Source organism: Alligator sinensis, unplaced genomic scaffold (assembly GCF_000455745.1).
Source record: "Alligator sinensis unplaced genomic scaffold, ASM45574v1 scaffold50_1, whole genome shotgun sequence".
In the NCBI taxonomy this organism is placed as follows: Eukaryota; Metazoa; Chordata; order Crocodylia; family Alligatoridae; genus Alligator; species Alligator sinensis.
The window spans coordinates 1534495-1551976 of record NW_005842059.1 but is presented as its reverse complement, the minus strand read 5'-3'; the positions used below and the strand labels follow the sequence as shown (position 1 = coordinate 1551976).

The window sequence follows — 17482 nt, the reverse complement described above, 5'->3', positions numbered from 1 at the left end:
CAGGAATGCATTGTAAACACTGTAAGAAGTTCCTGTAGCTATTTAGCAAATGGCTTACTGTTGGCTTTTCCCAGGAGGAGAATTTGTGTAGAGCGTTATGCAGAGACCCGAAAGCTGCCGCTTGCAGTAGGTGCTGGAATACAAGTGCCAATCAAAGTATCCAAGGGACTCGGGGTAGCTCTGCTGTTTAACCAGGCTGTAGCCAAAACGTGGTGTTAACAACCAAGGGCACTTCATGCTGTAGCATGTGGTCCTGCACCTCTCCTTCAGCTGGCTGGGAAACAGCACTTCCTTGTCAGAGCCAGGGAGCAGCTTAAGGCCGCTGCTGGAGCAGTGTGTCCCATTCACCATCACTCCTTACTTAGTCTCCTGGCCAGCCCTAAGGCTGGAAGCAAATAAGCAGGCAGCTGTAACATTTGGCATGGTAAAGAACTCTAGCTTCTATCCGAGCACGACAAGGTGCTACATGAAGCCTAACATGACAGTAGATAGGAGGCTCTAAAAAAGTCTGCTTGGGTGGCCTGTCCTGCAAAAGCTATGTAACTGTCCCTGTGAGACCTTTCTTCTTCCCTGCCCTTCACTAATTGCCTCTGTCTTGGAAGCAATAAAACAAGCTTGAGATGCATCGCTATAAAGCAATAAAGTGTAGAATGTGCAAAATGTCAAAAGAGCACTTCTTTAGGGGCTCAGCTGTGCTGCTGCAATTGCACTGCAGGGACCCAGGGGTGGGTGTGGGAAGGCGAAATACCCAAATTCAGCTAAAACACTTCAGTTGTTTATTAAATATAAATCCTCAGTGTAAACTTGCTCGAACACGCTCCTGCTGCACATGTAAGTAATGCCAGCTGCTGCTATGTAATGTTCTTCAGGAAGTCTCTGCAACAGAACAATGACAGAATAAACCAGGCAGAGTTACTGGACTAGGCAGTGGATTTGTGCTGTACCTGCCTTGTGCTCTGGGAAGGTAAAGTAACCTGACCGAGGTTGTCTTCTCTGTTTCTAACGAGCTGCAGACTACACCAGCTCGGTATAAGCTGCAGTCGCTCCGTACATATTGGTTCCCACAAGTGAGAGAGGCAGCCTGGACTCAGATTAGTGACTTAGGACATACAGGAGCTGTGGCTGGTGTCACACAGGAGTGTGTTCAGAGAAGTCAGGCTGGAAGGGACCTTCGGAGGTCCTCCAGTCCAACCCCCTGCCTGAGGCAGGATCATCCTTATCCATCCACACCATCCGTTATCTAAACTCTTAACCCCAACACAATACAGACCTAACAGCCAAATCTGTCACACTTAAAACAGGGAACCACAGCAGCCAATCTGCTTCTATAAAAGGTTGTTAATATACGCTCAAGAGATCTCAAGTAGAGGCTTAGCGCCCGACTCCATACCAATCAGACCATGATGGAAAATTCCTTCCTGACCCCAAATGCAGCATTGGTCTGACCTTGAGTGGAGGGCAAGACCCTCCAGCCAGGAATCTCTGGCTTTAAGTCCCAGCAGGAGCATTGGCACAGCCTAGTCATAATCCCCAGCCTTAGCTCCAGCCAGCACCCAATGCCTCCAAGAGAGGCTTAAACCCCATTTCCCACTTCCCCCTCAACGCATGTAGCTAAAAGGCAGGGTGGGGCAAACCAAGACCAGGAGCCCCCCATTAGTAGAATAAAGCATCACTATGCCTAGACCATCCCTGACCAGTGCCTGTGCACCCCCACTGCCCGCTGTTGTAGCAGTGAAGAAGTTTTCCCTGGTATCCAACTTAAACCTACTTTGCTGCAATTTCAAGCCATTGGTCTACTTCAGGGGCGGGCAAAATGCACCCCAGGGACTGGATGCGGCCCACCAGGCCATTCTATCCGGCCTGCAAGGGCCCTAAAAAAATTTAGAAAATTAATATTTATCTGCCCCTGGCTGCCTGTCATGCAGCCCTCAATGGCTTGCCAAAACTCAGTAAGTGGCTCTCCCCGCAAAATAATTGCCCGCCCTGGTCTACTTCCTAGTCTCAGCAGCCAAACGAGGGAAGACAGAAGATACCCGGAGCATCGGCACCTGGCCTTACTTACTTCACAACAGTGGGAAGGTCTGGATGGAAAGAAATGTAGTCATGCGCCAAGCCCAGCTTGTCAGGAAAGGCCACAAACCTAACCTTGTTCTTGTCCTGGTAGGCGCTGATGGCGATCTCAAAGAGCTGTGAAGAGAGAGGGGCCTCTAGCAGTTCACTGAGTGCTACAGTAAATGAGGCTTTTGCATTTGAAGTGCTTCATTCATCCCCAGGCCCTTGCACTGATGGCCAAAGGTGGCTACAGATTCCCCCTGGGACCTCAGGACAAGCTAGGATGCCCGTTTTACAGGCAGGGAACTGAAGTAGGGAGCCCATGTCACCTGCGCAGTGTCTTCCAGCACCAGTGCTGCATGTCAAACACAGGAGACCCAGCACAGCCAGCTTCTTCCAGCAAGACGAAAGGGTCTTGCCAGATGGAATCGCTCCCTGCCTGCTAAAAAGGTGGGAGTGAAGCCTGAATAAAGGCTTACCCGAGAGCTGCTACTGCTGGGCCTGCCTGTATTCGGTCTCCAGTTGGGCGATTGCAACACCCAGAGGAACAATTATCACAGGAAATCCTGTGAGTGAGCTGCCGCTGACAGCCAGGGACAGTGGAAACTCAGCACCCGGGCTCTTTGAACGCAGTCGTTATGCTAGGCTCAGCAGTCCCTACAGCTGATTTTCAGTGAGTTTCTGAAGAGCTGTGCCCAGCCATGCACCACGGTCCATTAAGAACAGGAGCCATATTCTGCGGCACAGATATCACAAGTCGCATCGGCGATGCAACGGGGCTTAGGAGCTTTCACGAGCATTTTGCTTAGGGCCCCGCCACTGAAAGACGGTTTCTCAGCATTGAGTGGGGGCAAGCCAGGCACCCAGGTAGACGCCGACCTCCGGGCCAGTTTGGACTCAAGCCTGCGTAACCAAGTTCTTGGTGTCCAAGTTGTAGCCATGTTGGTCGAGAGGAAAAAGCATTCGGGACTCGTGCTAGAGGTGATATCTTGTATTAGACCAACTAGGCTTGCAAAAATCTAGTTGGTCTAATACAAGATATCACCTCTACCATAAGTCCTAAATGCTTTAATCAAGTTGTTAACACTCGGCCTGTCCAGCCCAGCCAGAGATACCGCTGGTGCCAGCCAGAACTTGTGTGCCAAGTACTGCATTGAGCGTGTCTGCCCATCTAAGGAACGCCAGGCCAGCTCACCAGTATGGGCACAGCTCCTTTAAATCAACATAACAAATGCTATGGAGGGTATGATGGGGTAGGGAATTGCTCTAGGTACACCCTGTTCAGGGCTCTTGCTCCAGAGCAGCCACTCCTGCCACTGCTGGACTCGGGATACTCCCATGGACTAGGAAAGGGTGCAGGGACATTGCTAGCAGACTGTGTTATAGCACAGCAGCTGGGGAGCCAGTTCCCAGGATGCTACGGGTAGGCAACACATTCAGGCTCTGAAGGGCGGCACTAATCTGTAGCATTAGGAAGGTTCAAATGCAGCCTTTCTAATTAGCCGTTATGGGGAAATTCGATATACATATTCAGTACAGCAGCGAGCTGGCCACAGGACCCACTCCACCCTGCAGTTTTAGTCTACAACCGATAACGCCCGAGTGCACTTTTCACTTTTTCCCCTGCAAAACGACAGTGTAGAGGGGCTCAAGGGGCAAAAAGAGAGTTACCTTTCGACCCAGGTGGGAGGGAATGATTGGATCATCCTCTGCGTGCAAGATCAAGATGGGACTGGTCAGCACTTTCACACTGAGGGGACAAAAATAGTCCAGTGACCCACAGAGAGCATCGATTCCAGCTTTTCTCACTCCAGCTCAACATCAGCATTTGATCTGGAAGAGGCAGGAGGCTTTCTTCTCACCCACAATTGCTGCACCGTGCCCCCGCCAGAGCACAGCTGACCAGGCAGGTGAGTCCAGGACCATGCTGCATTAAGACTCGGAGCAGCCTGGACCCAGATCAAGGTCTCCCAGGCAGAGACAGCCAAGAGCTGAGCTATGAGGCAGCAAGGGACAGCACCAGCCAGCTGTCCAGTAAACCCAGTTCAGGTACTGTGCACCTGGCATTCACCCACCTGTGGGCAGCGAGTTAAGTCAGGGCATTTCATCTCTGGAGGGAAGAGCTCAGCTGCTCCAAGTCAGTTTTCCATTTCCCGTGCGGGTGATCACAGGCGCACGAGCCATCACTACAGGCCAGCTGTTCTGCAGCAAGCCCCTGCTCATTTAGCACCATTTGCCCCTTTATTTGTGCTCGCAGACTGGGGCATGTTCAGGGACTGTTTCTGTGAATCTGCCTTCCAAAGAGGACTGGCCGTCAGCTAGAGCTCAGCAGTGCCCAGCAGCGGCTGACAAAGCAGCAGGTGTCAGACGAGTGGCATGACACCCAAGGAAACATAAGTGCCACATGGGTTTAGTTCATCTAACCTAATATCCTCTCTCCAATGGTGGCAGCAGTGGATGCTCTACAAAGACAGCATCAAACCGGAGCTATCCCCTATTCAAATTCCCTCCCTGCCATCCACAATTATCAGACAAGAGGAAACATCTCCAACCATTTTAAGTTGCACCGGAGATATTTCCATTCAAGCGATCACTGTTTGCATGCGCCTTTAGATTTCAGAGCTGAAGTGCCAAAAAGCAGCTTTCCGAAGCTACAGCTTTGGGCCGCGCGCTCCAGGCTCCCAGATTCGAGCGGTAATGACCTAGGAGCTCACCGCTTTTCAACCACCACAATGCAACCGGTGTCCTTGGAGGATGGCCGGACCATGAACCTGCACGAACCTCTCAAATCTGCATCAGGGCTTTTGTTGTGTGCAAAAGGCCCTGAGTCTCTCAGTCATTAGCAGTTAGCTGGTATTTATAGCACGTGGAAAAGCCTGCATCTGATGGCACAGAAATTGCCACTCCACATAGACCCGTCCCCTTGTAATGCAGGGCAGGGAACAGGACTCGGATGCCAGCAAGCAGCAGCCCCGGCAAGGGAAAGCCTTTGCATTTCAAACCATCGGCCCAGAGTGTTACTCACTTCTCATCACTCTGGAAAAACAGGTCAGCCAGCGCCAGGGTGTCCAAGACAAGGTAATCAAAGCCGGGAAACTGGCGGTAGATCTGTTAAAAGACCAAGGAACAAGCTGCAGGCTCTCTGCTGTGCCCCTGGTCAGCCGGTACCCGCTGCCAGTGCCCTCTGGGAGCAGAGTCACATCAGTCAGGCAAAGCTGGAAGGGGCCAGTAGCCACCCGGTCAGCTGGAGAGAACAGACTATCTCCCACTTCCCCGGCTGGGATTTCAGGCACTCTTCAGAGCTGCCTGGCAGCTTCCTACCCCCACATCTGCCTGAGACCCCAGGCCCTTCTAGCCTTGGAGAGGAGCCTATATTTGCCTTGCTGAACACCTTTTGTAGCATTAGAGCATTGTGTGTGTGCATGCAATAAGGCAGCCAGGGGAGTATTATTAAATAGCCATTTAATAAGAGGCTTATTAAATAGCTGGAGGTTTTGGGAGGCACAAGGAAGAGCTGGATCTTTATGCAAGGCTCCTCTCCCCAGCAGGTAGCAATGAAAGCAGTTCTCTGGTGTCCTTAGCTCAGGTCAGGACATCAAGCGTAGGAGCCAGCCCGGGTGCAGCAAATCCTGGGGCGAGTGCTGCTGAGCTCCAGCCTACCACAGCCTCGCAACGAGAGGCCAGTCATGGGCACCCACGCTTAAAAAGCGGGGTGGGGGAAAAACTTTTCTTGCCATTTTCCAGTTGGTCTAATAAAAGGTATCATTTTGGAACCAAGGGTTCTAGTTTTTTTGTACGTCTCCTAGTTCTGCAAGCAGTAGGACCGTGGCACGAGCTGCCCAGGGAAGCCAAGGGATCTCCTTCCCTGTGGTTTGCAAGCAGAGGCTGGATGGGCACCTGCCTGAGATAGCCTGGAAACAGCACAGCCTGCATGCAGGAATAAGAGGACCCTTGACTCCAAGAAGGGACAACCGTCACAGCAAGATGTAGTGCCTTCCTTATCATATGTTTTACTGAGTGCCGATCCTACCTCTGATAAGGCCAGGGCCTAATACCACTTCCTTTCCAACACACCCGAGTGGGCAAGGGCAGATTAGCCAAGGGACGAGAGAGCCTTGCTAGCACATACACCAACACGCATTCAAGCACAACTGCAAGCAGAGCACGAGCCTGGCTGGCGTCTTACTTTTGTAACAGGGATATTAGCAGCTGCATCCCGGATGTTGGTGTAGGGAGATTCCAGAATGAGTCCGTCCACCTGGGTTCCTTGGAGACAAATGAATCAAAGAAGACGCCACAGCAAAACGTGTTATGGAGTGGTCCCAACCTTTTCTTAGCAGGTTTGCTGGCTCCCTTGTCATCCCCCCACCCAAAATCTCCCTCCAGTCCTCCCTCCTCATTCCCCACAAATATCGCTGTGTAGCAAGTCACGCTTACAAGGAGTGAGTTACACACTCCTGTGCACTGCCTTCACCTTCACCAGATAAGGAAGATCGGAAGCCTCATCTGGTCAGTATTTGGAGCCTATGGCTCATGCTTAACCCCAGAAGACCAGTTCCAAAGACAATGAAGTGGACAATGAAATATCCATTGATTTTGGTTGACCCCAATCAAGCCGGACGTGCCAGGTGGCTGAATGCTTGGGTGTACAAGGCACTCATGTCTTGGTCTGCCCCCGTAGCGAAGGAAGAGAGGCCCCACTGCTCCAAACCACCCATGCCAACACAGCACTTCCCACCCATCCCCGTTGGACGGACAGCCCTTCAGAGCCCACCCCAGCCAGCATAACTTTATTTAAAGCAGTCCTCAGACCCAACTAGCTTCAGCCAAGGCCAAACCACCAACAACCCAGTCTCAAGGAGGGGCTGTAATGAGCTCTTCCCCGAGGGCTGGAAGCATCAAGCATCCAGCCCATGCCGACACTCGTGAAAGTTACCTCGGTCTTCAAGCAGCTTCCTCGCCACGTTGGTTGCTATTCTGCAGGAATGGAAATACCCTTGACACCGTTGGTAACAGCAAGGCATGGGGAGGAGAGAAGAAACCAAACACCCAATGTGCCAATTAGCTGACCATGTGGAGCAGACCCCCAGGCTTCTCCAAGCCCCCAGGGCAAAGCCTCCATGGGGCGTTCTTGTTCCAAGACCAGCGCCCTCACATGTGGTCAGTCGGAAGTAGCAAGCCCTTGACCTTGCCCAGCTATGCAAGCTTGCCAAGCTGCCATCATGATGACCAGTCCCCTTCACTATTTACAACCAGGTGGTCAACTTTGGGGAGGGAAGGATTGTCAAAGGAAGTCTCTGACGTACTCTGCTTCCAACACTGTCCTGGTACCCAGTCCCCCTTGGTTTACCCTATTTCCTTTCCTGACAAAGAGGTTTCAGCAGAGGCCTATCAGGTCATACCTCACCTACGTGGATTTGTTATGGGAGACAGAGCTACACACAAGAAGGGCACTAAAGCACAACCCAATGAGCTCTTTGGTAATGAAGCCCTCCACATCCTTGGATGCATTTCTGACATAGCTGAACAGCACACTCACCCGGTCCCCAAGGAGTGTCCCCAGAGAAAGACCCTGCTCTTCCCGCTCCGGGCCTTTACCCAGTCGTAGAGGTACAGGATGTCCGTGGTGAAGCCCCCCTCGCTTGGGGAGCCGCTCGAGTCTCCATACCCTGCGGTGCAGCAGACAGGAGGGTGACTAGGACATATCAATACTCCTCCTCCCAACCCCCTGAACACACGTGCCCAGGAAAGAAACGGGCATAGGTTCAAGTTTACCTCTGTAGTCAACAGCCAAGACGTGGAAGCCAATGGCACTCATGACCTGTCAGGGAAGATAATGTTACTAGTGACACCATAGAGGCCAGCGCGTTCAGGACACCGGTTTCGAACCCCACGCCAGAGTCCGACAGACAGATCCTTTCTCCCCCATCATCCAGCCTGGCGCATGGGCCCGCTTGAAGATAGATTTGGCTCTACCCATCTCCTGGCCACATCGTACAGAGGAGCTGTGCTCAGGATTCTCCAGGGCAGATCCCAGCTGAGCAAGCCCACCCCACGACAGCCCCTACGGGCCATCCACTCGCAGCAGCACGACCTACCTTTATCAGGTTAACTCTGTGATTTGCAGCCCTGCGGGGGGTGGAGAAGAGACGTATTTTAGGAAGGGTTCCTGTTTTGCAGATTCCACCCATGTTGCTGCCAAAGGCAGGACACAGCTACACGGACCATTGGTTTGACCCCATATGGCACGTATGTTCTTATGACCATTGGTTCGACCCCGTATGTTCTCATGACCAAGCACACGCAGATCATAGGTGGGGAGCAGGGCCAAGACATGAAGACCCCTCAAAGGAAAGCAAGAAGCTAGAAATGTAGTACAACAAAACAAGCGGGGTGGCTCAGATTAGTCTGTGCAGCGTGGAGCCTTTGCTAGGGGATCCTTTTATATCACGGCAGCTTGCAGCTAGCCATTTTCATAGGGAAGTCTGCCTGGTGTAGGCCAGTTGCTTACAACAACATGTCCTACTGCATCAGCACAAGGGTAGTTCAGGGGCTTGTACCTCTAAAAAGGGATGCATTTGCCCCTGGGCCCCAAGTGCTGCTTAGGAGCAGCTCTGGGAAAGACCCCCTGCTGCTCCAAGCACTTGTTTCCATGCTTGGAGGTGAACGAGAAACCTCTGGTCTAAGTACTTAGCAGCCAGGTTAATAGAGGAATAGCCTGGTGCACACAGCCTGAAGGGAGGGCTAGAGTTGTGCCCAGGGGCAGGCTAAGCCTTTGCATCTACAGGGATCATTAATACCAAGCTGGAGGGGAGGCATCCAGGAGCTTCAGGGAACGTGCTTGGCAGCCCGGCCTCTGCCAGGCACATCGATCATCACGACCTTGCGAGCCAGCGACAGCACCCAGCGTTTCACATAACACAGCGCTCACAGGCCCGCGGGCAGAGCCTGCAGCAGCCAAAACGCCAAGAAAAGGACAACCCCAGCTGTTCAGTGGGTCTTGAACACGTCTCCCTTGTAGCAGGGAGGGGGATCTGATAAGCACAGGGTCACCTACCGAGACAGCCAAGCAGGGACAAAGCTTAAAAGAAATGTGGCTCGGAGATTTCAGCCCCTCTCCCAAAAGGCCAGAAGAACGCAAGGCAGATCCCATGGGGTGCATCAGTGCACAGGCAGGCAGGCTTCGGCCCTGGACTCATGCATCCATGGGAAAAGGTGCACACGTCTCCCCCAGTACTAGGATGCTATCAGGGCACAAGTTAGAAAAGGAAGGAGGCTCCAAGCAGATGGGTACCAGGCTTTGTCTGGGTACCAGGCGAGGCCTAGATGGCCCCAGCAGTGTTCCCAAGACTGAGCTCCTGGGGAGGCAGCGGGGAGGGCGCAGAGCACAGTGAAGGCACGGCAGGGAGCGTGCAGGGAAAGCAGGGCGGGGCGGGGCCATGCAGCCGAGCAAGCCGGGCTGCGTGCCTGCGGGGGAGCGGGAGGACCCCAGGGACGGAGCCTCAGCATCACAGGGGATGGAGCGGTCGCCATGGAAACCGAGCAGCTCGGTTCAAGGCTACATTCGTGCTCTTCAGCAGCGAAGGCGAATGGCTCCTTCTCAGACCTACATGGGGCAGCACCTGGGACATCCATCACTGCATGTGTGGGGGTGGGGAAATGGATAAGCGGGGCCAGAAAGGAGCTGGCACGGTGAGCCAGGTTTCCAGAAGCTTTGCGACAAGCCCGCAGCGCTGGCATGAGATAAGGGCTCCAAGATTTAAAGAGAGAAATCAAGCAGCGCCTCAGCCAAGGAGCATCGAACCAGAGCCCCCGGCCTCCAGCCAGCTCTGCCAAAGGCCACAGTCCCAGGCAACATGCCCAGCTCAGAGAAGAGGACAGCCAGGCTCTCCCAGCATGATGAGCAATACAGAATTGCAGTCACCTGGTGGCCCCATTGCCATGGAGATAGAGTATCACCGGATTATCATCTCCGAGAGCTTCTTCATACCAGCTGTGGTCTTTCCCTTGGGCTTCGATCCCCCGGCTAGCTGGGACGCTGTGCCTAAAAGATCAGACCAGGAAAGTGTCATTAGCAGCCAGCTTGCATGCATCTGGATTTCCCATTGCCGATCCAAGGGGATGTGCGACGGCTTCCTGCCTCGTTGGGAAGATGAACAACCGCTAGTGATCTCCAAAGCCAGGCCAAAATCGCAGCCTCTAGTCACGCAAGACCCCTGCCATCCCTCCATCCACAGAGCGCTCATCTCACCCTAAACCTCTCCCTATCCGACTGCTGTATTTGCACTGGACTTGGATGCAACAGCTGTTTCTCTGTTTTAAACCACAGGCACAAATTATTCTCAGAAAAACAACCAGGGAGGCAGCTTCAGCTGCACCATGAACAGCGACAGGAGCCAACGAAGACTTTCACTGCATCCGGCGCTGCTAGGCGGGATATACAAGTTAACAGGGCACTTCCAGCCCAGCGGGGCAACACCTGAGCTGTCTGCAACCCTCCATTACTAGCTGACCTATGCACAGGTATTCAGGGCAAATTCTCACTATTGTTCACGTATGGGTTGGTCTCCCCGACGTGCCCAAGCAGTGAGCCAGTGAGCCAGCCTGCCATTAATCACCGCAGGTGGAGATGTGTGTACAGGCTGATCTGACGATAGCTCGCCCAAGCCCCACACCTCCGAGCGCAGCTGGCAATAGGGGCGAGTGTCTATTGTTCACTGCCACAAAGCACAGTCCGTACACAAATGCGTAGGACCTTTCACATTAGCCAAAAGCTTGCTTTGCTCAGCACAACGCAACACGCCGAGATGGATTTTCCCCAGCGCACAGCTTGAAAGGGCCCATTACAGGTTTAGCTTGAGATTGAAAGCGTAGGAGCCAGGGTTTATCCCGGGATGTCGCACTCTATTCCTCGCCGTCCGTGAACATCCGAGCGAATCTCGTTGTTAAAGCTGCTGTACTCACCAGACGCCGATTGTGACCTCGGGTTCAGTTGTGAGGTAGACGTTTACTGTGTGGTTCAGCAATAATTCAGGCCTCGAGAGGTCCACAAAGAAGGGGATTTTAACTGAGCAAGACAAAAAGGATGAAGTGTTAGGGCACAACTTTCTACCTGGCGATCTGCACAGCCCCTGGCCCCGATCGTACTCCAGCTTCTGGGAGAGCTCTGCTGATTTTGTATATCCCCAGCACTCACAAAACAGGTCACATTGAAAATCAAGTAACGGGGAGACTGGTGGAAGAGGGCACTTCAGAAGCCCCCCGAGGGTGAATTCTCTAGTTATTTCTGCTCATACTGAAGTCAACGGGAAGTTTTAACATGGTTGGGGAATGTCCAGCATATATTCATTCCATACAGGACTCTGACGCATGCATATTTGTACCACCACACTCTTGCCAGCTGCTCTTCCTCTTCAAGAGGAAGGGATAATAAAGGGCAGTAAGTAGGGGCAGAATTCAGTTTCCCTTTGCAAGGGAAGGCTGGAAATAAAACACGGCTAACTGGAAGTATGAGATGCCCAACAGGAAAGGCGCTCCTCTCCAGCCAGCAGCAAGCTGCACACTGACGTCTACATGGTACCAGGCCACCCCATCCTCCAGCAGGAGAAAGTGAAGGAGATTTGATCCGCAGGTATCCAGAGGTCCCCAGCTCAGCATGGAGCCCTACATCACTTTCTAGACCATAGTTTCTCAACCTGTGGTATGCATACCCCTGGGGGTATGCGAGACACAGGCAGGGGGTACGCGGGTACCCCAACACTCACTCTCTCTCTCGCCCTCTTTTCCTTTCAAAACTATGGCAAAAAAGTTGATGCGTTGTGCATTGCACCATGCTTTAAATTCCCCAGTAATAATCAGTCCAGCCCTCCCAGCTTTGGCCAACATCACCTCTGGCCCAGGTACACACTTGAGTTGTGCACCCCTGGTGTAAAAGGTGGCAACCCTACCCACACCAGATCAGACATCTGTCATATCACAGCCTTATATACACAGCCCTTCTTCCAACATATGGCACACATTAGTCTATAAATATAAAATCCCCTGGAAAATTGAGTGTTGGGGTACTTATTAAAATGTTCAGAAGTTAGGGAGTACTTGCTACTTCAAAGGTTGAGAAACACTGTTCTCGACCAGGTCTTTCCACCTATTTTAACCAGACCTGAATCTGCTCCATCTTGCTGGGGTCATCAGTCTTGCCTGCCCAAGTGCAGCGGGGATGGACCCGATGATCTGTAAGGTCTCTTCCAGACCCTAACAACTATGAAACTGTGAAGCCACAGCAGGCTCATCTGGGTTTCAGGAAGATCCCTTCCTTCACAAGGGACTGGGATCAGCCATTATTCATGCAGTGCTCAGAGTGGGGAGGACCAAGAGCAGATCTGGTGCAAAGTGGCAACCCTTACACTAGTGGGATGGCATCTCCCTACAGACCTAACTTAGGCCCCTGAAGCAATGGGGGAACAGCATCAAGGGGGCAGGTTGTCCATTTTCTTCAGGCTCTGGGCAATCACAGGTCTCGGTTCAGTGCAGCCAGGGCTCTGCACCCTGCTCCCCGCTATCTGAAGGCACATTAGATCCAACAGAGTGAAGGCAGCGGAGACAGAAGCTGGCAGCCTTGTGCCATGACAAGTCAAATGTCCTGCCTTCCCTTTGCCCTGCCAATGCCCCGTCCCTGCAGCAGGGAGGCCTTGCTTGGAAAGCTTGCCATGGCTTGCTCCAAAATGCCTGAAGCGACCCAGACAGAGGATGGTGGAGTCCAGCACAAGTTTTAATGCTAGGAGCAGCCCTGGGAGGTCAGCCTCTACATCCTCCGGCCGTTCCAGCAAGCACGTGCCAAGAGCCTCCAGCCATCCACCCTGCCTTGCAGCCAGCAGGATGCCAGCAGCTAGCCCGGGCAGCGCTAGGCTGGGGTCACCTCCCAGTTACCTGGGGTATCCCTGCATGACCCTGCACAGTGGAGACATACCTGAGCTAATGGCCTGGGCAGCATCTGCCCTCCGCAAAGCCTCAAGGGATTGCGCACCCCTCCAAGCCAGCAGCTCTGCAGAACCACCATGACTCTACACCCTCCCTTCCCCACCTCCAGGCTACGGGCCTGTGCATATAGGAGATTTGATTCCTGGGCAGACAGATGACAACCCATTTCTCCCACGGTGGCCATTTGTACTCTGGGAGAAAGAGCCTGAATATCTGGATGCTCATGGTTTCTCCTGGGAGAACAGCGATTCTCCCAGGAGAAACTGGATGCCTGTATGAGGCCCGAGAGGATGCCTCTTGGAGTTGCCGAGAACATCTCCTGGAGTTTCTTAGAACGCGCCAGGGCCATTTGCAACCTTGGTTCTTTCATCTGCAGCTTCAATACAAGTCAGAGGCTGCTCAAGCTGCCCCCTTGTCAAGTCCTTGCTCTTTGACAGGACACACGCGGAGATGCAGAGTCTTGCCCGCAGAAGGGGCTGGGGGGAATACTTACACATGTTGAGAAAGACACACTTGGTCAGCAGCACAGGGAAGAGGCGGATCAGGAAGGGCACAGAAGCATAAATAACGAAGAGATGCAGGAAGGTGGTCTTGAGGCGAGGTAGCCAGGCTGACCAGTCCCTGCAAAACAGAAAACCCACCAGGGGCCGTTACTCCCATAGCTACACACTTAGGAGGGAGCTTGTCCGGTATAACAGTGAACACCGGTGAGGTAAGCCTAGAAGGAAAGAGATTTTGCCTAGCTGGAGGTGCTGGGCTGCTGCCGGGTAATGCCTGCTCAGCTGTTGGGAGAACAGGCACAGAGAAGGGACAGCTTGCTCACAGGTGCCAGCCTGCTGCAGTTCTTGGCTATGCCACAGAGTAGCCATGGGGCTGGGCATGTCATTCAGTGCCCGAGGTATTGCGCAGCAGGAGGACCCAGGACCTCCACACTCAGTGGGTCAGTGATGCTTCTCCCCTTCAGAAGGGGTCAGAAGATGCCTCCTTATTTCACTAAAAAACACACAAGATGCTCCTAGAGGGAGCAGAGGGGCCGAGCAGACCTAGCAATTGAAAGAGCAAAGCTGAGGAGCCTTGCAGGGTAGATAAAGCCAAGCCCCGCTATGCTACAGGGGCGGAAGCAATCAGCACCTCTCAGGAGCAGCAGTTGTTCCATTGCTGCAGATGAGACGAGTCTTGCAAGAGCCATTTCAAAAAGCCACTCTGCCCCATCGGGTCCTAGAAGCCTCCAATATCATGACATGTTATGCTGCACGTCCTATGGCTGCAGACACGTAGACCAAGCCCACACCACATCACGCCAGGCCTGACAAGTGACCATAAGGTCCTCTCTGTACCGCGGCTCCATTGCGGGGGTTTGCCACAACCATGTGCTGCCTTCTGTAGATCATAGAGGTCCCCAGCCTCCACCGGCCCCTGGGCAATGCTGAGCTTGTTACAGACACTGGGCAACACTCCCCAGAAACCTCCAGTTTAGATCCTCCGTGGCCACAAGCAATGCTGCTGGCAAGCTATAAGCTAAAGACCACTGCCTTGATGAATTGGTTTGGGGGCTGGGGCACATGACTTGTGAAGAGAGACTGAGGGAAGGGGCTTATTTAGTCTGGAGAAGAGAAGATTGAGGTGGGATTTAATAGCAGCCTTCAACTCCCTCAAAGGCGGTTACAAAGAGGATGGAGCTGGACTGTTCTCAGTGGTGACAAATGACAGAAGGAGCAATGGGCTCAAGTTGCAGCGAGGGAAGTTGAGGTTGGATAAAGAAAAACCTCACTACAAGGGTAGTAAAACACTGGACCATGTTACCCAAAGAGGCTGTGCAATCTCCATCCTTGGAGGTTTACAAGACCCAGCTAAACAAAGCCTTGTCAGAGCACACCGCCCAAGAGCTTCGGACACCCTCCACAGCGCCAGCCAGCTGCGGGTGCCGCTGAAGAGCAGCACTCTTCCTCAGGGACTTTGCGAGCTTTGCTGTGCGCACCAGGCAGGTCTCAGGCCATTTTCTGAAGAGGCAGATTTTCTGTGCCTAGCTCCTGGGATTTTAACAGACACCTGCAGGCTCCAATTGTTTGGTCTCGGTCAATTCAGCAAGCACAGCTCAAAAGCTACCTGGGAAGCATCCCAATGCCCAAATGCAGGTGAATCAACCTAGAGCCACAGAAGCCACTTGCCATGGTTATAATCCCAGGTTGCTAAAGAAAGTTTCCACCATCGCTGGGGAAATGAGGCTGCTCTCATATTAATCAAGCAGATGATGCAAGTGTTGGCTCAGGCTGGAGGATTTCCCAGGCAGACTTAGTCACGCTGGAAGGCCGGGAGGTGGGTGAACAGGCTGCTCCAGCCTACGAGCACGCCCTGACAGTGCCTTCAGACTGCAGAACTAGGACAGAGGCACGACAGTCAGGTGCCAAGCTAGCTCTGCGCCAGCACGAGCACTGTTACAGCCACTCTCCCTCCTAGTCAGTAGAGGCAGTCAGTACCACAGAAGCAAGTGAAGGCTTTTAGCTTGAAACCAAAGCTGGTTTCTAATATTCCTGGTGCTAGATAGAAAAGGAATAGAGGGTTAGGAACAGCGATGGAAAGGAAGAGAAGTTAGGGTCCAACAGGGGCCAGATCCCCAGCCGTTACAAGCTAGGGCAGCTGGACTAGAATCGGTTACAGCAGTTGGGATCTGCAGGCTCTTTGGCCCAGGGGAGGGCCAAAAAAACCCAAACAAACAAAAAAAACCCAAAAACAAAGATCCGCTGTCATCTAGAAATACAGCACATTCCTCAGCAGCTGGGGACTAAGAAGAAAGAGGGAGGAAGGCAGCCCAAAAGGGACAGAGGCAGAAGACGTAGCCAGGAAGATACTACAAGCAGGGGAGAGTGGGCAAGGGAAGCGAGAAGAGACATTTTAGGGAAGAACTGGAGACAGGAGGAGTCATCCGGGAAGTCACCGCTTCTGATTGAGTTGGACCTGTCACGCCGGCAGCTTCCAGCCACCACCCTGTGAGCAGTAGTGCCAAGTAACTTGGCAGCCCTTCCTTGGCACAAAAGTCCCAGGGCCTAGGTCTATCCGCCCCTTCACCTTGTGCAGCCCACTGGATTCTGTCCAAGGGCAACAGGTTGAAGCCCAAGGGCTGGCACAGGGGAGCTTATGGTTTAACAAGGGCCTGGCACCCACAGACAGGGATGACATGGGGAAGAAAGCAAATCAAAGAGGCTTGGAGGGAACTGCGCACCAGCCTGCGGTGGTTTGGGGGAAGCAAGCAGTGCCACTGGTTCTTTGTACTGGCAGACACCAACTGAGTGGCCGTTTTTTGCAAGCAATAGATCATGCAGAGCTGGGAACTTGCAAGGCAAAATGCCAGGGCTTTAAAATCCCAAATTAGGAGGTGCAATCCCAGAGATGCAGGGGAGCAGGCTGTATAGATAAGCGACTCAGGGGGCTCATCTGAGCACCAGACTGGAGCCGCTTGGTATGTCATATGGTTTCCAACACCTCTTGCTCCAAGCATCTTGTAAACACAATTTCGGCCCTAGAGACTTCCCAGCCCCTGCGACTAACCGGGGAGGCAACAGCAGCCCAGACTAACAAGCTAGAAGACAGCCCCGCATCTGCTTAGACAATACCCCAGTGAGAAAGCGAGACTGCTGGTTTTAAGCAGAGGGGAGAGAAGGAGGATGGCAAAAGCAAAGCTAAAGTCCCCCTGGCCCTCTCCCTTCTTTCACCATCCACTCGGCCTCTCCTCGAAGCAGGAGCCAGGCTTAGGAAGGGGTCAAATCCAGAGCTAATGATGCCAGCACAGTATATGCAGAGAGCCAGGAGGGCTGCGAAAGGGGAAGCTGGTGGGTCTTCCAGCAGAGGCTAGAGCCATCATTAAGCAGATGAGCCAAGCGAAGTAATCGTTTCCAGTGCTCATGTAGAAGCCGGAGCATCAACTCCCAGCTTGGGCCACGCTTCCTGCTTCAGGAAACAGCACTAATTGCAATCAAGCGTAAGGCTGGGGTTCAGCACCAGCCTGACCCTCCCTTCAGAGCCGAGAGAACCCTCTGACCGACCCGTACAGACCGCCGAGCCCTTTGTGAGCAGGGCCTCGACAAGCAGAGCCAGCCCCTCTGCAGCCAGGGTTTGAGCGCCTCGCCGGGGCAGGCAGAACTTGGCTCCCAAATTCTCCTCTGGGCAAGTGCCCGGCCTCACGACCTGGGCCACGAGACCTACGCGTCAGCGCGTGCTGGCTGTTACACAAGGGTCCCCTCGCAGAGGCGAAGTGGGCCAAGATCCAGCATCCTCTTCACTGGGGGGGGGGCGCGTGAACGTGCAAGACGATCCCCTGGGGAAGAGCAGCCCAGGCGCAGGTGCAGGAAGCAGGCAAGGCACCCCGGGTGACCCCAAGGGCTCTGGGAGGAGCCGCTGGCTCGGTGCCAGGCTGGGACCATCCGAACCGAAGCAGCACCTGGATCAACCCCGGGCG

General features: G+C 53.4%; 1 protein-coding gene across 2 annotated transcripts in view; it reads right to left on the bottom strand.

The window, feature by feature from the left end:
• Positions 1-759: 759 nt before the first annotated feature.
• Positions 760-17482, bottom strand: part of ABHD12B (abhydrolase domain containing 12B) — a 34480-nt gene continuing 17757 nt past the window's right edge. For both annotated transcript variants that reach the window (XM_025203508.1, XM_006023082.3), the window contains exons 2-13: positions 13523-13650; positions 11017-11119; positions 9977-10096; positions 8151-8181; positions 7828-7873; positions 7592-7721; positions 6989-7029; positions 6239-6318; positions 5078-5160; positions 3724-3802; positions 2063-2187; positions 760-876 (exon numbers count right to left, since the gene is read on the bottom strand). In XM_025203508.1, coding sequence (XP_025059293.1) covers positions 852-876; positions 2063-2187; positions 3724-3802; positions 5078-5160; positions 6239-6318; positions 6989-7029; positions 7592-7721; positions 7828-7873; positions 8151-8181; positions 9977-10096; positions 11017-11119; positions 13523-13650 — 991 coding nt within the window. In that variant the 3' untranslated portion in view covers positions 760-851. The remainder of the gene's footprint in view (positions 877-2062; positions 2188-3723; positions 3803-5077; positions 5161-6238; positions 6319-6988; positions 7030-7591; positions 7722-7827; positions 7874-8150; positions 8182-9976; positions 10097-11016; positions 11120-13522; positions 13651-17482) is intronic.